At 38.6% G+C, this 21,579-nt stretch overlaps 1 protein-coding gene across 12 annotated transcripts in view; it reads right to left on the minus strand.

Annotated features, from left to right (window-relative positions):
• Positions 1-21,579, minus strand: part of LPP (LIM domain containing preferred translocation partner in lipoma) — a 736,954-nt gene that overhangs the window by 479,051 nt on the left and 236,324 nt on the right. For all 12 annotated transcript variants that reach the window (XM_066241276.1, XM_066241275.1, XM_066241266.1 and 9 more), the window contains one exon: positions 12,368-12,569. In XM_066241276.1, the coding sequence (XP_066097373.1) occupies positions 12,368-12,560 (193 nt within the window). In that variant the 5' untranslated portion in view covers positions 12,561-12,569. The remainder of the gene's footprint in view (positions 1-12,367; positions 12,570-21,579) is intronic.

Consider the following 21,579-nt stretch of genomic DNA (forward strand, 5'->3'; position numbering starts at 1 on the left):
GATATTTTGTGGTATTTTGCTATTATAAAAAAGATGCTATGAACATTCACGTACAGGTTCATCTGTGAACGTAACTTTTCGTGTCTCTGGATTAAATGTCCAGACGTACAACTGCTGAATCTGATGCTCAGTACACATTACTTTGGGGAAAAAACAAATAAACAACAACAACAAAAAACATGCCAAAGAGTTTTCCAGAATGGTTAACCATTTTACACATTCCCACCAGTAATATATGAGAAATCCAGTTTCTACACATCCTCTTTAGCATGTGATATATTTTTTTAATTTTTGCTGTTTTAATAGGTATATAAAGATATCTTATTGTGGTTCTATATTTATTTTTATTCTCAAAAATAAGCTTACTCAGATTTAAAACACTAGGCAACAAGAGTATTGCACATTTATATAATTTAACAATAAAGATTAAAGAGCACCTTGCCATATAACATTGCACTATTCAGGTTCTGATATCAGGCAAAGATGAGGAATCCACCACCTTTTTAAGGAACTCACTTCAATAGTTAATTAAGCTGACAGATTACAAAATGAAAGAGATTTCGTCAAGAATACAACTTTTTTTTGTTTTAAAACATATAATCTACTCTGTTCACATGAACTGATTCTGCCTCTGTAGCTTCTAAACAAGTCACCCAAAACACATCGGTGACACAGAACGATGGCAGCCATGGAAGGGATCTACAGGATTAAAGCTCAGTGTTATCCCTTACTGCCCTGTAATATGGCATTGGCCACCCAACCTCTCCGAGCTTCAAAAACTGGGGTAATAACCTTGCCTAGATTCAACTATTTTCCCTCATTATTCACAGCATTCCAAGGGCCAAGATACTATAACTCCTAGAAATAAATTAGTAAATTAACTAGTTTCATCTAGAAAATGAAGAGGTTGTATTGGATAACTTTTTAAGATTCACCCTGCTTCTACAATTTTACATTTTGGAAAATATTGAGGCACTCTGATTCCTATCACTGTTAGTTTTTATCATCATTTATCAGTGCTATATGATAATACTGTTTATTAGTATTTATAAATACCTTTATTAATGATAATTATATTTATATTACTAGACATTTATTAGTCTTATAGTACTACTATAATTTAGAATCACTATTAGTAATAATATGTGTAAGGTTGTATAATGCATTTATTAAGTAAATACTATTTTATAATTATATCAATATTACTTATGATTAATAAAAGCAATGTTTTTTATTATAGCAAGAAGTTCATTCCCTGAAGGCAAGGACTAATTTTGTTTTGCTCATTGTCATTACATTAGCTCCTAAAAGAGTGCCTAGCACAAAATCTATTTTAAGTAAACGATTGTTGAATAACTATATAATAGTAATTCCTTAGAGTTATAAGGCATTTTGTGATTTATAAAACATTTATAATATTCATTGTTATATTTGATCCTCAAAACAATCTTGTGACCCTGGCCAGTTGTTCAGTGGATAGAGCATCAGCCCTGTGTCCCAGATTCAATTCCCAGTCGGCACACAGGAGAAGCAATCATCTGCTTCTCCTCCCCTCCCCTTCGCTCTTCTCTTACTCTTCCCCTCCCACAGCCATGGCTTGATTGTTTCAAGCATGGCTCCAGGCACTAAGGATATTTCCCTTGGAGTGCATCAGCAGGTGCTAAAAATGGCTCAGTACTCAAGCATCGGCCCCAGATGGGGTTACCTGGTGGATCCTGGTCAGGGCACATGCAGGAGTATGATGCCTCACTATCTCCCCTCCTCTCATTAAAAAAAGAAGAAGAAGAAGAAGGAAAGATCTTATAAGATAATATCACCAACTAACTTTATAAATGAAGAATATGTGGAAAAGTATGCCCAATATCAAACAGTAAAACTGAGGCTTGAATGTAAATGTCCTGATTATCAAGTCAATAATGAACCTTGGCCATTTTGAATGTCAATAATGTCTATGAATATTTGGTAGGGTCTAATGTCACCCAAAGAATCACAAATACTTTTCTCTTCAGTAATATTCAATGTAAAGAGAAAATTAGTACCCTGTAATGAATGAACAGCTTGTCTCTTTTCCTTCTTGAGGCTCTGAAAATTAAAACTCATGTGCTGCATACCCTAGTGCAGTGGTTCTCAAACTTTTTGAAGGTGGGGCTCATTTAAAATCCTACAAATAATTGTAGGTGCACTATATACAAATTTCTGAGAAATATGTTATAATAATTAAGTCAAATATTAAAGAAAAAAATATAAAGTCCAAGCGTGCTTTAATTGTAATTAAACAAAATAAGTATGACAAAATTAAATTTATTCTGACATTAAAAAAACTTTTATGTTACATTTTTTGAGTTATACTTTTTAGAATTTGTAAAAAAGAGGGGTTAAAAATTAAAAAAACAACAAAAAGGTATATTTTTATATATATAGATACATTCTTAGTAAGATTTAGTAAATTCGGCAGGTTCCAGTGCGCATGTGTTAAGTTTTTTCATTCTTTGTTTGTGAGAAACATGAGCCTGATGTGTCCTAGTGATTTCTTCAATGTTTGAGCATATATTTGAAAGGCAAACTCTCATTTCCTTATCAATACGTTAAAGAATCCCTCTTTTTACTCTTAGTTGTGTTCAGGGTAGCAAATCCTAATCCACATAAATAGGATGTTGAAAATTGTAGTAAAATGTTCAAAGCTTTTTTAGATATTGCCACATATTCTTCTTTTATAGAAATCCAAAATGCTTCAAGAGATAATTCCTTATGTTTAATCATCAATCCACGATCAGTGGATATAGCTGCCAGTTCTTCTTCTGTTAATGTTAAACCAAACTCACTTGAAGCTTCCATGAATAAGTTTCTAATCCAATCGTATTGTTCAATGTTAAGTGATGGAAAATAAGAACCCAATTTTTCTTTTAAACTTTTTAAATGTTCATCTATTATTGGAAGTGTTTCATTTATGCAAGTGTTATTTACCAACGGAAACATTTCCAAATTACCTTCAACAGCTTTTCTTCTCCAAATCTGTAGTTTTCTCTGAAACGCTTTCATTTTGTCAGTGGATGTGAGAATATTTTCTTCTTTCCCTTGCATGCTAGTATTCAAAATATTGAGCTGCTGAAATATATTGGCCAAATACTATAACCTGGCAATCCAAAATTCGCAACAAAAAAGGTTACAAAAATTTAACTGTTTCATCTCATCAAAAAAAACGCAAGAAGTTCTTGTTGCAGCTCGTGTACAGGGATAAGTACTTTTCCCCTTGACAACCACCTCATCTCAGTGTGTAAAAGCAGTCGTCTGTGTTGTGAATCCGTATCAATACAAAGCTTTTCAAATAAAGGAATAAAGGCAATTTGACAGGTTTTGTTTTAGTAAAGTTTACCATCTGAACAACTTGATCTAAAACTTCTCTTAATTTTCTCCCAATGTTTTTGCCATCAAGGCCTCCCTATGAAGAAAACAGTGAGTTACGATAAAAGTGTCATTTCATTTTTTTTTTACAAAAGATGTAAGACCCTTAACACAGCCTACCATGGAAGGGGCGCCATCTGTACAAATGCCTACACACGACTTCCATGTTCACTGCCATTTATCAAGATAGTTATTCAAAATGTTAAAAACGTCTTCACCTTTTGTAGACACACCTAATTCTTTGCAAAAAAGAAACTGATTTACTGTTTGATTTTCATTAATAAAATGGATGAATGCTAAGAGTTGCCCCTTGTTGGTAATGTCTGTTGACTCATCAACTTGCAATGCAAAATTTAAATACTGAAGCTTATTACTCCATATATTTTTCTCAATATCGGAAGACATTTCTATAATACGCCTGTAAACTGTATCATTGGACAAGGATCTTGCTTATTTTCATTGCTGCTTCATTTCCTAGCATTGTCATGACCGTTTTGTTTTTTTTGCATGCAGGCAAAATAAGTGACTCATCTGAAGTATGAGCGTTCATATTTTTTGCTGTCAGTTCTGAGACTCAATAAGAAGCGACTTGAGCTTTATCAGAAACAGTCATTATACTTTTAAAAGAATTTGCAGCTTTTATTTGCTCTTCAGACAATCTCTTGAAAAAACTTACAGATTTATCTTGTAAATTAGAGTGTATAGTTTCAAAATGTTTCCTCAATTTACTAGGAAGCAATGATTCATTTGCCATTTTACATCCACATAATGAACATAGCGATAAAGGATGATCTTCACTTCCGGTCCAAGTGAAACCAAAGCTTAAATAACTTTCATTATATTTGCAAGTAGGCCACGATTTTGCTTTCTTACTTGCACTTAACTTTTGCTCACTTCTAGAATCAAATTCTTCAATATCATGATTCTTTTTGAGAAATCTATCCATTTTATTTGGGTGTATTTATCTAAAAATAATATAATGATGTATTAATAATAAATATAATAATGATGGTTAACAAAAAGAGTGGTATTTCCATAATGAAATGGTATAATAGAGAAACTATATTTATTTTTATATCTGGGCACATGCCACGAACCAGCACAGCTAGTAATTTCAGGTCCCGAGTGGGAACGGTGCCTAATTAAGAAAATACATGGAATTAAGAAAATACAGGGTCAGGAGGGCCCTGTAATTGCTGCTGGCAAGAACAAAGCACTCCCAAAAACTGCATCTTGCTTTATTTACAGGGCAAAGTGAGGCCATTAGCAAATCTTAACTTTACACCAAACAAAAGATAGAAGAAACTTGCCTCCAGTCTTTCTAGGGAACATGGGGGGTAGTGTAAACAATCCAGCACCACAGCTTAACAGCCTGTTGCAACCTAATCAGGTAAGTGAGGTGGGGGGTTGGGCAGACTGTCAGCTTACAGCCAATTCCCCACACCTCTGTCCCCCAAAAATCTAAACTCCAAAAACCCTGTTGGTTTTCTGGTCCCCAACAGGCACATATTTCTCTGGAATACCATAAGGTACACCTGGAAATCTTCTAGGGTGCACCAGTGTGCCCTGGTGCATACGTTGAGAACCACTGCCCTAGTGCTTACCCTGAATCAGAAAAAGGGCTTGCTGGTCAAGTCCAAGTCTTCAGCTCCTGATGTTCCAGTGATTTTGTGGGTGTCCTCATGCCAGAACATGTATAATTAAAACAAACATCTAAGAAATTTCTATTGTTTTTCTGTAATTGCTAGCAACTTCACAGAACTGTCAGGACTACATAAAGAGGACATTTCCCATTTGAACTTGCAAAGTCACAATCCAGATCCACCTTTTGTGGCTGGGAACAGAGACTACAGGACTCCAGAGACAAGAGAGCACACTGCAAGTCTCAGTGTTTAATCACTGTCCAGACTGCACAGTCCTCAAACATTCCTAAGTGCCCATGACTCCAGGGTTTAAAACCATAAAGGTTTACTAACTGTAAGAAGAGAAGCCATACCAAATTTACCTGTTTGCTCAACATAAAAATGGCAGGGAAAATCCATCCTAAATTATGATGTCAATTATGTCGCCACAGGTGGCCTTCCATTTTTCCCAATTACAGCTATCTGCTGACAAAACACATGTCCTGCCTAAACAGATTACATTACTTTACAACACTAACAGCTGGATCTCCACCACACACATATCAAAACTAGAGGACTCAACAGTTCCTAGGAACCATGCTCCAATCCTACCTCATCCAGCAGAGTCACAGTGGAACACACTCATTTAAAGCTGGAATCTAGACCCAGTTCAGCCCAAAATTCTTAGGTAACTTTGGGAAGCCATCTTCTTCCCTTTCCTACTGAGTTTCCATATCTGACAAATGAAAGAACTGGACTAGATAACCTTCAAATTCTATTAGTTCTGCTGCTCAGAGTCTTGGTGATTAAGACATGAAGCACAGCCCTGGCATGAATGCAGAAAGGTAGCAACTTGGCCGTCATCTCTATTATAGGAGACCCAGCTGTTTACAATGATATTTTGTTCTAGTTACTGTGTGTGTGCCAAATTAGCAATCACCTATAACTAGCACCTCCCCTTCATGGAATGAATTAATAACCGCAGGGCAGCAAACAGCACAGAGAAATCTTGTAAAAATATCCTTCATTGAATAGAATTCCTTCAACCCATTCTGATCTGACTGTACTGGTCTAGGTAAAGCAATATAGGCAAAGATTGAAAACAGAGGCCTTGTTCATATTATACAGTTGTGCATAAGGTAACATGTAGGAATAGTATGTGAAGAGAGAAACTATTATGAAATTAATTTCAAAAAAAGATCATGAAATAACAAAATAATGGAATTAAAATAGAGGAGGTTGTCTAGCCCAATCTCCAATAAATAGAACCATTGGAAACAGGGAAGAGTCTTAGATTTGAAGAGCAGAGCTTAGCTCTACTATTTTACTAGCTATGTGATTATTGAATAAGTTATTTCACCTCTGGTAGGTTACCACTCAGTAAAATGGCAGTAACATTGTTCTACCTAGTTCATATAACTAGAGTAAGAATTCTTTAGATATCTAAATGATAGTGAATATGGAACTATAAATAATTGTACAAATATAGCCTGACCTATGGTGGCACAGTTGATAAAATATTGACTTGGAACACTGAGGACACCAGTTCAAAACCCTGGGCTTGCCCGTTCAAGGCACATACGAGAAGCAATTACTACAAGTTGCTGCTCCCTGCTTCTCCTCCCATCTCCTTTCTCTCTCTCCTCTCTCTAAAATCAATAAATAAAAATTTTTAAAAAAGGTAAAGATATGAATTTTTTTAATGTAAAGAAATGTAAAAACATTCTACAGAAAGGGTCAATTTATACCCTATGGATGTACTTTTTCAAAAATCTTACATTAGCCTGACCAGGTGGTGGTGCAGTGGATAAAGCATCAGTTTGGGACGTGGAGGACCTCAAGGTAGCCAGCTTGAGCGCAGGATCATCTGGTTTGAGCAAGGCTCACCAGCTTGAGCCCAAGGTCACTGGCTTGAGCAAGGGGTCACTCGGTCTGCTGTGGCCCTCCAGTCAAGGCACATATGGGAAAGCGATCAATGAACAACTAAAATGCCACAATGAAGCATTGATGCTTCTCATCTTTCTCCGTTCTTGTCTGTCCATGTCTGTACCTCTCTCTGACTCTGTCTCTGTCACACACACACATACACACACATAAAATCTTACATTAAAAATGTTTGGTTTCTTTTTTAATTTAGAGCTTGGAGAAAGTCAACCCTAGACCACAAGACAACTCCAGTTTTACAAACTTTACAAATCATTCTGTGTGAAAATCTGTAATAATGAATAAAAAAAAATGGGCCATAAGTTTCAAAATCATCCACAGAAAATAATGTATGTAAATTAGCATAACCATTATAGAAGAAAGTATGGTGGTTCCTCAAAAAATTAAGAATAAAACTACCATATGACCCAGCAATCCCTCTACTGGATATATACACACAAAACTTGAAAACATAGGTATGTAAAAACACATGCAGCCCCATGTTCATCGCCGCATTGTTCACGGTGGCCAAGACATGGAAACAGCCAAAATACCCTTCAATAGAGGATTGGATAAAGAAGATGTGGTACATATATACAATGGAATGCTACTCAGCCATAAGAAATGATGATATAGTATCATTTATGACAACATGATGGACCTTGATAACATTATATTGAGTGAAATAAGTAAATCAGAGAAAGTTAATAACTGTATGATTCCATACATAGGTGGGGCACAAAGTTGAGATTCACAGACATAAACAGGTGCAGGGGGAAGGGAAGGGTGGAGAGAGACGTGGGTGGGGAAAAGGGGAGGGGCTTAAAGAGAAACAAAATATAGGGTGACAGAAGATGATTTGATTTTCAGTGATGGGTTTATAACATAATCGACTATCCAAAGGATGTGGAGATGTTTTCTCTAAATCTATGTACTCGAATTGACCAATATCATCCTGTTAAATTTAATTGTCTAAATAAAAATATTCATTAATTAATTAATTTAAAAAAAGAAAATAATGTATAAGCAAAGTAGGAAATCTCACTTAGGTTGGTAGCTAACAAGGGAACAACAAAAGAAAGGTCTATACCCTGTTCTGCCATCAAAGTCTAGGGCTTTGTTTTGTTATTGTGTTAGTTTTTTTGTGGGGTTTTTTGTTTTTGTTTTGTTTTGTTTTGCAACTTGAGGCAGACAGAGCTGGGACCCAAATTATAGGATAAAGACTACTGGCTAGTACCTTGAAGACGAAAAAAAAAAAAAAAATCACACCATGCCACTGCCCTCATTAGTCTAGAATAGATGGTGATGAGCCAAAACCATACATACATACATACCAAAATCATTCCACAAAAATGACATGGACACTCAATATGGAAACATTTATATGAAGACACAACTTAATAAAAAATAGATAGTGGCTCATAACTATGTAGTATAGGACAAAAAAAAAGGCATTTGGAAATGCAGGAGCATTCCAAACAGCTGAGGAAACACAAGTTGTTTTTAAAAAATCAGTGAACAGTATGAGAACAGTGGTAGTATGATGAAAGGACCCCCCAGCCTAAAGAGCCACTAACTGAGGGGTGGGAGGTGGCAGAAGCCCTTCAGAGAAAGATTATTAGCAGAGTACATTATAAAAGAAAATTATAACATATGGAATCACACAAACATAGGTTGATGTGGAAAGCATGTGGGAATTTATTCACTTTCACAGTCAGAATTTAAAAAATGAGAAAGCAAACCCCAGAGATGACAGATAGAATAACCAAGGTGAGAAATGTCATCAGTAACCTCAAGATAGCAGTGGTTTAAGCAACACCTGGGCAAAAAAGTTCAAGGAATGGGTAAAAGAGACTAAAAACAATTCAAACACACAGGTAGAGCTGCAGAACCATAAAGCCTAGCAAGTATTTGAGAACCTAGAACCTGTGCCTGGAAAAGCAGGTTTTATGTTGCTGCAGTTTAACTATTATCTCAACATAACTAAGTACCTGTTACATGTCAAAATCCTTTCTGGGTCCCATTGGGAGGAAAGGCAGGAGTCACGTGGCCCCTGCCTGCAAAAGTCCTGAGCCTAGGAATGTAGACAGGCTCCTATACAAGTAAGTTGATCTGAAGACACGTGATAAGATGGAACTGGAAATAACACAGGGTCCTGGGCATCTGTGGATTCAGAGGGCACCTGTGGTCTAGTGCCACCTGGGCTCTGAGCAGACAGTACATCTCTGAGCAAGTAACTGGCACTGCCCTACAGCTCTCACATTTACCCTAGAAAAGCATGGACTATGTGACCTCTACTAGTACTAACTTTCTATCTTTTCAGTAGGTTCTGACTCAATATTTGGTTCTTGGAGGGCAGTCTCTGAATTAAGCTACAAATGAGAAGACTTCATGAGACAGAGATTCGGGAGAGTGTACACTAAAAAGAAAGAATAGTGTGAGCTGAGCACTAGACCCCAGCATCATCAATTCACCCTGTATATAAAAACTGTTATGTGCTCTCTGGGGACTTCAGTAATGGCATAGAGCATTCCAAATGAATAAAAATGAAAAAGAAAATGGATATAAACTTTAAAATGTATAAAAATTTAAACAAAAATACCATGAATTATAAAAATGTTTAGATAACAGAGAATGCACTAACATTTAAATTAAATATAAAGTAAAGCCAATCTTAGACTTCTAACAAATATCATGTCATAATACACAGCAGATGAAGAGATGTAGCTTTATTTTTAAAAAAATCTGAATATCCATAAATCTCTTCCCATATTTGTCTTTAAAATGTATATATGCAAGGAAAATGTTTTTCCTTCACGTAGTCAAAAAAGGTTACATTAGAAAGGGAGATTGGCAGAACTGCAAGAAAGAATCTAGACTTCAGAAATTAAATGAGACTGAGTTGCTTCAAATGCGGATGCCATATTCCAAACTGTTTATTGTAAGAAAAGAATTACTGAGTGCTGCATTCACTCACTCAGCCATCCGCCATCCATCCAAATATATACATACATAAGAACATACAGACATACATTTGACCGTACACAATCATTCCTACTAAAAACACAGTAGCATAATAAGAGCCAAGAACATAAGGACAAGTGAGAAACCATGTCTTGTTGCTTAAATGGGGAAACAAAGCTTAGATTCTTGTAAGGAAGTAGGATAGTATCTCTGTCAGATGGGCCTGAGTTCCACATATGCCACGAACAGGACAGCAGCATCGCACAGTGCGTAAGGACACCAGGCTCGTTTCAGACACTCAGTAGCCACAAAACCATACAAAAGGAAACCTCTCCTTTCTAAGCTGACATTTCTTTATGTGAAAACACTTACCTAAAAGAGTTATATGAGAAGGCAGTAAAATGATCATGAGAAAGCAGTCCCTCACAGAGACAACGTGCTCAGTGCCCCACAGAGTAAGAGCAGGAGAAACAGCAAAGGTGGAAATCTGATAGTCAGAGTAAGATATATGAAGGAATCCAGGGAAGGAAGTAATTACTTCTGATCTAGGCCAGACCTAGACCTTTTGGAGAAGGTGATGCAAGTAAGATTTTGATACGTGACAAAAGGGTGTGAAATGGAACATTAAGAAAAAGCAGAGTTGAGCAAAGAGATGCAGAGTATGAGAGATTATACCAGTGTCCCTAGAGAACAAGAGAGACGGGAAGTGAACCTCATGTAGTATGGTGAAGAGGGTGGGGCATCTCAAGTCGGGGCGTCACCCAAGAGCCAACACACTGTAATTTACAGCATTCAGAGTGAAGCACTCCGAGGGAGACCATTATGTTTCCCTCCTCCCCCTCCTGCAAGCCATTTATGAGCCGACTTATCTGCCCCTGCCCTAACCCTCCTAAGACTTCCTCACACTTTAGTCTCCTACTCCATCAGAGACCCTGTCTTTAGTCCTTTCATATTAGAGGGAGGTTCATTTTAGCTCTCCCCAAAAATGAGGAGACAAAATAACAACCCCCCTGGTGAGTAAACCAGGGGAAACATTGAGAAAGGCAGCAGACGGCTCCTCTTGACCTGGTGCAGAGGGATTCTCTTCCAATTCCCATTCCTGAATGCTGCGATCACTGAAGAACGATGAGGCAAAGAAACCAGTTCTGCAAAGTCCTGATTAACTGCAAAGATCTGACTTCCTTCAAGGTCTATATAACTTCAGGCCCTGCTACAGAGAGCAGTAGAGCACCACGGGTATCGTTTATTGTTTTCCCACAAAAGCTCTCTGACGGTCCTGTCATTGCCCGTTCTGGAGAAAGGACGCCGAAAGACCCTCAGCCACAGCTCACACATGTGTGCTGGTGCCAGACCTCCCCACCACCTGCCTCAGCACCCAGCCACCTCACACAGCCAGACGTCTGGGTTAGGCTTCTGCCTTCTACCCTAAAGTACTAATAGACTAGTAAAGCATTGAGTGGAGGCAGGGAGAGGACTAGAACGAGAAGAGAGAGGCTGAACTATATCACACAGTATAAAATGGTCTCACGCAAAACTGCTGAAACTAAAACACTGATATCATCTATGCATGAAGTAGAAACATCCTGAAGGAAATATGGTAATTTTATTTTTAAAAAAAGCAGGATGAGGAAGAGAAAATAGAGGAAGAGGGGCTGAATCTCCTTTTACTGCCTCTTCTCTCTCAGCAAGCAGGAGTCCAATATTTTTCTGTTAGTTGTAAGTAATTTTTCATGGGTTTGGATAAACTGCTGACATTGTCTGGCAAAAATGTGGAACCACTTCAACCAGGTAGAATAGCATTCCCTGCACTCCCTATGCCTATGGGATCCAGTGTGTGAATGTCCACATGTGTATACACCTGAGATGCTGAGCTCATGTACATCTCCAAACTCCACTCGATGTAAACTGAATGTACTACTATTAAAAACGCCAAACCTCGGCTTCATTCACAATTGTCTATGCACCTCAACAAGTGCAAACCTCACAGAGCTCTCAGACAACATTACCCTACAGCAACTTAGAGGAGAAAAGCATCCAGAAAAGATAAACCTATTTCGGGCGCCTTCTTAGGCTCACTTCATATGTGTTTCCCCTTAGACCACTCCATTGCAGCATGTTGAGACACTCATCCAATGGCAAGAGGGAAAGTCAGCCAATTAGAACGTTTCTACAGGACAATGGGAGGGGGCAGGTGCTACTTCAGCAGCAGGACAGTGGTCCACCCTGTAACCATAGCCATAGAGCCCCTGAGGGGTATCAGTCCCTTTATCCCTAAAGGAAGATTTGGCTTAGATGGTGTTTAGATGTTCTTTAGACTGTGACAGTCAATAAGCTATGAGAAACACATTACAAATTCTTGAGCTAGCCTTTTCCAACACAACATCATACAGTATATCAGTTGTATTACATTGAACTCTCCCACTCTGGGCACCCAGCTCTGAAATCCCCGCACTCACCTTCACCTCCAGGTTGCTTGTATGGGTTGTACTTGGGCTTGGGAGCAACCACTGGTGCAAACTTTTTGGGTGGCTGTTGTGTGGACACTGAAATGCTGGGCGTCCCAAAGGAATGGGTGGTCTCCATCCGTGCAGGCACATGGCCAAGGGGCTCACCAGTGCTTTTGGGTGGCAGCCAAGATGGGTGAGACATTGTTGAAATCTGGAATTTAAAAATACATATAGAGTTGTTTTTATGGAAGCATGAAAACGGAGGCAATACTCCTCACTTCATTATTATTTCATTTTAATCCATGCTAAATGAAATCTTTAAGAAACTTTCTGAGGAGAAGATAGAAGAAAGAGAGACGATGAAGGAAGGAAGAAGAGGGGAAGAGGAGGAGGAACATAAAAATTGAACACTCCCACTAACTAATCTTAACACCTCTCTTCTAACAATTACCCACGTTAGAGCCTAGTGCTCCTCAGAAAATAGATATAAATAAGAAAGAAGCCCAAACCTGAAGGAGTTTCTATGATAGGAGAATTTCATAACTGTGAGGTTGAATAAAAGCTTCAATTGTGTTAATAATCTATTAAAATAATATCACACCAATTAAATGATTATATGTGCCTAAATGAGGTAATGTTACCTAAGTGAAGATTTAAAACGTGTTGCTACAGAATAAGACAAAATCACTTCTTGCTAGCAACAGACAAGCTCATTGGTGCAGGGACCTTCAGACAGAGTCTTGAGCGCTGAGTAGAAGCGGGGCCTGAACCATGTTAGCTAAGTTCCACAGACAGAAAAGTACACAGGCCTCACGTGCCTGTGGCTGGAGGGAGAAAAAGTAGATAGCAAAAGAACTAAACTGTAGAGCTTAGATTTATGGAGACATTAAGGAACCTCCAAAAGTTTATTCTTGAAACAGGGCATCAAAGTGCAGGGCAAAATACTTTAAAAGGGTTCCTCTATCAGGAGCAGTTCTGCTCCCCACCAGGAAGCACCTGGAATTTGGAGGATGAGGAACGTTATTTGCCGCTATTCCTGGGATAATGACAGAGTATTCCATACTGGCAATGCAATGCACCGGTCAGCCCCATGGCAAAGAAATGCCCCATCAAGAGCTATGCTGAACTGATATCATACCGGACCTTCATGAGAAACTTAACTAGGAAGGGGACAAATGAGCCCAGCCCAGTGCTGTTCTAATCAGATTAAAAACACACTGTGTGAGGAGAGAAAAAGGATGCCTTGTGTGTCAGTAAGCCCATCACCCTGCAGGCAGCCTGCAGGCTGGGCCAAGCCTCAGCCACACAGCTGAGGACTCTCCATGCCTGATTGCAGGCGCTCTCCAGCACAGGGAGGCCCGGAAGGAACCCCGCACCCTCAGTCCCAAATCCACCGAGTAATTTCTTAATTGGACTGAATTAATTGAGAGGGCTACATGATTACCTCCAGATGTCTTTAAAGACAAAGAGCACGAAAGGCAGGAAAAAATAAAGGCCTCAACACATAGCATGACAATGGAGAGACAGGGTGAAGGGTAAAGCAGGGGCACAGTGTCGCCTGAGTGTTAGCATCATGTCACACTGGATGAGGGACACGACCTTGAGCAGCAGCCTACCTGTGTGCATCAGGTGCCTAAGGTACTTCCCCTATCTCAAAATTAAGCTAAACGCCCTGTCCTCCTCCACTCCTCAGAGTTCTTATGACTGACAATGAGATAACAATATTCACATGTTTTGCATATGACAAAGTGCTATTTAAAGGGAGCAGAAGAAAACATTTGGAGGTATAGTTTTCTCCATAGAAGATAACATTCATCAACAAGAAGGACTCTCAAGGGACAATCAGGAGGCTTCTGTTACTGAAGCCCATTACACTGGCTTTTCAGTCTGGTGACAGAGCTTTTCTTTTCCTCCCGCCCCTGCATCCTGGGCACACGCTGTGTACACACACATTCACTAACTGTCAGTTCCTTGAAAGGGCAGGGAGCATGTTCTACACATCCTTAAATCATCCTTACAAGGCTTAGCACAAAACCAATACAGAAAAACAACCATGAATGTCTCGTTTACTCCCGGTTCCTAAACCTAGCTGCAGACTTAGAATCATTTGAGAAAAACAAACAAACAAACAAACACCAAGCCTATCTCTCATGGTTGAGAAACACAAATTTTGGTTTTGTTTATTTGTTTTTTTAATTTTTTAAAAATTGATTCTTGGTCTTTTACTAAAGGGGATAAAAGTATCTGTTCTGCTTTCAACACGACTAAAGCAAGTACAAGGGGGAACACTTAGGATAAAATAAAGGTCTGAAATTTTTTTTTGGTTTAGACTACATTTCTTTTTTTTCTTTTTTAAATTAATTTTAATGGGGTGACATTAATAAATCAAGGTACGTATGTTCAAATAAAACATCTCCAGGTTATCTTGTTATTCAATTATGTATGCACTATGCACTTTTGTAGTATAAATTTTATTTGTGCTTTTTTTTTAATGGGTGACTATTATTCTTGCCATTTCTCCATAACTCTAAAGTTACTCCAATATAGAAACTTTAAAAAACAGGTTAATACAGGATGCAGTGATTTCTAAAGCAAGAAACATTTCCAGAGTGATCACACATTTCCAATGAACTGTGGGGTCCTTCTGGGAAAGTATGGAAAATGGAAATTTAAGCATCTATATGGAACTGCTTGACTCTGTCATCTTCTCAGTTATTCCCAGTGTCATCTATCATCCTGAATGCACCTCCAGCTCCACCTCCTCAGAATGTCGGGTCTGAACAGCCATCTGTTTACAGGTGACCTTCACAGCATCCTCTTATATCGTTCTTAGGTATGCCCTCAGTGGCCCAGTGACACCATTCCCAGGATTTATAATGAATATTCATGACGCTGAACCGTGGCTCATGCTGTGCCCACCACATTCAATACCATTTCATTCCCTTCACTTTCTACCAAGCCTTTTTTTTTTAATCTTGACCCAGCTCAAATACCACTGATGCTATAAATATTTCCCTACAAAATGAATTCTGGGCTCTTCTAGTACTCGTTTCATACTTATAACAGTCCACACAGGAGCTAGTTTTTCACCTGATGATCTGCTCCAATAAGCTGGAAGCTCCTAAGTGGTTTGAATATACCAGCACAGTGCCTGGCTAGGAAGCCCTGAGCAAAATGTGCTCTGTGTGAACAGGTGAGTGAATGACTGCTTATCTCCTTAGTTACTCATCCCTTTTTAGAATCTCTACGTCTCCCTCCTTAACATCCACTCATACAGTCATCTCATTTTCCTCCCTTAGTTTAGTGATGTAATGAATTGTGTTGCTAAATTTCCATTTATTGAACCAGCTCACCATTTCTAGAAATTCTACTCAATATCATTTATAGTGTTTTGATATACTAATGAATTAAATATGCTATGTTATATAAAATTTTTGTACATATAACCATACATAAGATCATTTTGTAGTTTTTTTTTTGTCTTTACTTGTTTTACTCACCATTATTAGGCTTTGATTTAAGGGTTCTGCATCCTTTTCTTTTTTTGTATTAGTTTAATGATGAGAATAAAATTATGTCATCTTTAAAGGTTTATCAGAACTCAATGTAAAGTCATCTAGACATGACTATTTCTTACATACTAGAACTTAACCATATTTCCAAAAAGTTCTATAATTATAGCCATTTCTATGCATCTTTTAAAGTCATTTTTCAGCATTTAATTCTGTGGAAATTCTACTGGATCTTTGGGTTTTATCTCTGTTCCCTTTCAACCAAGCTAACTCTCAATTAAAAATGATATCCACCTACTATGCATCATTTAGATCCTGAGCACCACTTCTTATTAGTCCTTAAAGACACAATTCACATTTACCCTCTAGCTCACAATACATACACTTCTACTACACTCACATTGCCCCAGAATGCTGCTGTCACCACACTCGTCACACATCACTCTGCCTCTCTGCTTGCCTGTATCTCACACAAAATTCCTGAGTCCTTGAGAGGAGAAGGAATTATCATTCTCCGATCTCAGGATGTAATCCACGATAGGTACTCAATAAAAATGTCTGTTAATTTAATGAATGAATAAATCTATTTGTCTGGCACTGGAACACCAGATGAATCAGATTCCTATCCTGTACTCAGATGAATCAGATTCTAATACTTTACTCCAGAGGCTTAGAGCCTACCTGAGGGAGACATATTTAGACATGTGAAAAAAGAAAGAGAAAAAGACAAAGCTCACAAAAAAAACTGGGGTATGTCACAGGAGCTAGCACAGGCTTGGCAGGGGTAACCCTTAACAAGAACTTTGAAAGCTGGATGGCTCTAAAAGATAAACGGAGCAACAAGGATGATGCCTAGGAATACTGTGAGCTCAAGGAAAAAGCGAGGCATTTCTGTGGGATGGGGGCAGACCATGTGCACTAAAATGAGGGCACAGGGAAAATACTTAAGAGAAAAGGTTTGGAAGATAAAATGAGCTTGTGTATTAAATATCTCATAGAAAGAAACAAGAAGCTAGAACTTTCAAGTTTGAACAGGAATCTAACAAGAGTGAAACTTCTATGTAAGGAGAATTAATCCATGCAGGATGGATCCAAGGAAGGCAATAAATAGGACGGTATAGACACAGAGTCCCTGTGGACCCAGTTCTAGTCTCAGCTCTGCCAGTGTGACCTTCAATGAGAAAGAATACTCATTTGCAAAATGAATATCTATAAAGTTCCAATCAACTCTAATATTCTTTAATGTTTTCCTTCTCTGAAATCCTAACTACAGCCCTTCATTTTGATAAATGGCTTTGAGGAAACCTCACAAAATTAGTGGAAGAATAAACTTGAACATATCAGTTGGGGTTTCTCATCTTCTGAGAGAGACACTCAATGTCAACACACACACACACACACACACACACACACACACACACACACACACACAAAGCCGTGGTGAGAGCTGGTTTTGCTGGACCAAAACTTAACCAGCTCTTACTTCCTCTGCTTCTAGATTAGTTTCACTCTAAGCTTATAATCATCATGAAAGTAAGAAGTGAAAGGGAAGATCTCCACAGAGGCTCTGAAAATACACAAACACAATGAGAAGAGAAGAAAACACGAGAAATGGCCCTCCTCTTGCAAGATGCCTACTGTTGAAGGGAGTCAGAGAGCTGGGGAACCCAAGTACTGGTCTTTCAAGAACTGTAGTCAAATGCAAAAAAAAATTAAGGACCTAAGAAGTTTCTATTTTTACCCTCTCTGCTATTATTCTACCTCCTCCTAGCTATTCAGTGGGTACAAAAATGCCAAAAACTGACAATAAATAACAAGTGTTTACTATATATTAAGCAATTTTCTAATGCCCACACAATCTCTAGTCTATGCCACTACATAGGTAGTGTTATCATTATCCACATTTATCAGATCTGAAAACTAAAGCTTTATGAATTAATATGTTCAAATATCAAAGCTGAGGCTTGGGTACGGGTCTTCAACCACACATCCATAGCTTCACCATGATACCACCCTTCTGTTTGAAGGATAAAAGAAAACATCATAATCCAAAAAAAAACACTACTTAGAAAGAGTAGATTTTGCTCTTATCTCCATTCATAGCTGCTGGATCCTACTTGCCATAATGTCTTCTCTATTCTCTTCCATCAAACTTATACCATCATGAGTCATAGTATCACAAACTGATAAAGCCAATAATCTGACCACACAAATCAAGGCACACAGAACACAAAAGACTACAAAAAGTTATATGGTAACCAAGACCCTTCCTCTACAAGTGGGAAAAGTTAAAGACACAGGTAAAGTGACATTAAGTATAACAAAGCTACTAAATCTCTAAAGATATGTGACTGTCAGCAATGCCATCCATATAAATAGAACTAACTAGTGTTTGCTGGTGTTTTCCTTCTTTCCTAAAATCAGTATTGTACTCTCCTTTAAAGAGTACAATCATCAAAAAAAAATGTTTTTTCTTCTTTTCCAAGTGAGAGGAGGGAAGACAGAGAGACAGATTCCTGCATGCGCCCTGACCAAGATTCACCTGGCAACCCCAGTCTGGGGCCAGGGCTCTACCCACCTGGGGTCATGCTCATAACTGAGCTATTTTTAGCAAATGAGGCGGAGGCTCCAAGGAGCTACCCTCAGCTTCTGGGCCAATGTACTCTAACCAATTGAGCCATGGCTGCAGGAAGGAAAGAAAGAAAAAGAGAGAGAAAGAGGAAAAAAAAGGGAAAGGGAGGGGTAGAGAAGCAGATAATCACTTCTCCTATGTGACCTGACTGGGCTTCAAATCCAGGACATCCACACACTGGGCCGACGCTTTACCACTGAGCCAACTGGCTAGGGCCACAATCATCAAAATTTAAAAACAACCAACCAATACATATCATCTAACACCAAGTGCTATAAGCTTGAAATAGCAATATACAAAACTGTCCAGATACTAGTCTCATCTGGAGTCTTTATGTATACATTCTGATTCAAGGGTTAAGAATAATTGACTTTGAGCCTAATCTTTAAATCATATTGTGTTAGCAACATGGCAATTAACTCAAGACCTGACTCTTGGTCAATGGTTGTTGAATAAATGAATGATACTAAAGAAAGACACAAGGGTTGATATCACTATCATCAGAGGTAAAAGAATTGAGAAACTGAAGCATTATGTGACTTAAACATCAGAAGTAGGTGAAGGCAGAATAAAGTTTAGGATTTGTGTCCATTAGCAATAGATTCATCATTTAAACAAGCAATTAAGATTTAAAAAACGCTTTCCAATAACTTTGAAAGATTTTCACTTTCTTCTTTATTTCAAAGCCAGTACCTTCCTAGAATTTTAAAACTGCCCTCTTAATGATCCATTGAAATGGCTGTGTGTTTCCCTATCGAGGCTACAGCTCTCCATCTTTGCTACATCTTGTTATCCAGCTAAAGGATACCTGATCTTCTGAGTCCAACTCAACTGACAGTCTTAGACATGCAATGAGGTCATCGTGCAACCTTTGCTCTCTCTGGAATCACAGTACCCTCTAAAAAATGAGGTGATAGGTTAGATGAATATTAATGACAACTCTGTTCACAAACTCTTATGATTCTATTAAATAGCCTGACTGTAAAACAAACCAAAAACAAAGCGAAAGTCATCCATGGACACTCCAAATCATCTATAATTCTCTCAGCTAATCAATAAGAAAGCAGAGCCTTTTTTTTTTTTCAATCAGTTTCCCTGCCTCTTCAATCCTCCCCATCGTGAGAGGAAATTTTAGATTGATCTCAAAGAGTTCCAGGGAATCAGTCAAGATTTATTGTGCACAAGTAAATGAGTACTTTAGGCAAACTTTTCCCAAATGATGTAGGTAAGTCCCTACCAGTGAAATTACGAAGCAAATATGTCCTGGCATGTGAGCGTGGGAAGATAATGTTAAAGAATAAGGCAGCTCAAAATTACACACAATTGTTAGTTGAAGAGCAAATGTAATCACTCTTACACTGAAGCATCAGGTCAGATGAGAGCCAGAGGGCAAAGCAGAATCTGACATGGGCTGAAAATGTCACCCAACTTCTCTTTACAGGCTGCTCTGGCCCAATACTGGCAAAGTGTCCCACTCTCTGCATGGACAGCTGGCATTACTCAGAAAGGGTGACTAGAGAACCACTCTATAGAAATGCCAAACCTTTATATAGACTGTCTGAGAGACAGTTGGAAATACTGGAAAAAGCCCTGGACTCAGATGCAGGGGACTTTGGTGCAATTTCGAGCTCAGCTACTAACCAGCTCTATGATTTTAGTCCCCAGACCTCCTTGAGTCCCCATTCCTTCTGACTCTCATGCTTCATGATTCCCCCTACAAGTCTGCAAGTTGAGTGAGCTGAGGTTTCTTACAAAACTATCTTAAATCCTAGGACTCCCACTGACCAGAGCAGAGTAAAGGAAAGTAGGATACAAATCAATACATTAAATGCCAACCTGCCTTGCACAAAGTTAATATGAATACAAGTTAGTACTAAAGGCATATTCCTTAATACTAGCAACACTGCTGGACACCAACTGCATGTGAAGCTCCCAGGTAACCTAAGCCTCAGTGAGGGAGAGAAGCATCCATCCAGATAAGTAAATGTTTGTCTCTGGTAAAGACATGAGGCAGAACAGGGACCTATCTCCACACTGCACTTTCACTTCAGAGTCAGAATGTCACACAAAAAGAGAACAATCAGCTCTAACAAGCAAAGAGGATTAGAAAGACCAGGACACTCAAGAGAAGGTAAAGCAAAGAATGGAACTGAACCACTGCCTAACTAACTGGCCTTTTTGGTCACAACTCCTATCAGTCCTGGAAAAGAAGAGACATGTTGCCAACAGCCAAGACAGGCTATTGAGTGGCCAGAAGGTCACAGAGTCCCAGCTGAGAGAAATCTTAGGAATTAATTTCTTCCTCTCATTTGAATATGCAAAAAACAAGATTTAGAGAAGAAGTGGTTTATCCAAGTTCACAAACAGATATTAGAGGCTGGATTCAAACCCAGTTGTTCTTCAAATCATTGTGTGAGATAGAAAAGTATCACAAGCTAGTAATTCTGTTGGCAGTTGGATGACAATTTAAAAAAGGGTAAAAGTCACTGAAATGAACAAGGATCAAAGTGTTTCTCTCCCAAAAGAGTCTGACCCCATGCCATTGAAAATTAAAGTTAACCTTTAACTCTACCCTGGGTCACATTCTCTGGCTCTAAAATGATAAGCATGAAGAAGATCTCCAAAATCCCTCTTGCAACAAAGTTTTATTCTCTACAGTGGTATGGTTAGTCTGTAGAATGCACTGTGCTTTCAAAAAATGTATTCTTAAGAAGGTTTCTTCTATGTCTCAGATTCTAACAAGGCTGTTTTTCTATACAAGACCTAGAGAAGGGGGCAAACGATACCTTCAGCACTTTGAGCTCAAGACATCGACGGCTACAAGTGGAAATCTGGATTTAAGAAGACAAGGTTCCTAGTGCCCGATTCACACGGGGTTTAAACTCCTGTTTCTATCTTGCCCCTCCACTAGGATGACAATGTGACAGTGGGAAAAATCACCAGTACAGTTTCTAATGAGGCCTGAAAATCTCTTTGGTGATATCTGAAATCTTCTTATTCTAAACCCGCTGCTCAGTGGGGAAGTCCACAAGTTAATCACTGCTCACTCGCCTGCATTCCCCTGACAGCTTGTTCAA

This window comes from Saccopteryx bilineata, chromosome 8, assembly GCF_036850765.1.
Source record: "Saccopteryx bilineata isolate mSacBil1 chromosome 8, mSacBil1_pri_phased_curated, whole genome shotgun sequence".
NCBI classification, from domain to species: Eukaryota; Metazoa; Chordata; class Mammalia; order Chiroptera; family Emballonuridae; genus Saccopteryx; species Saccopteryx bilineata.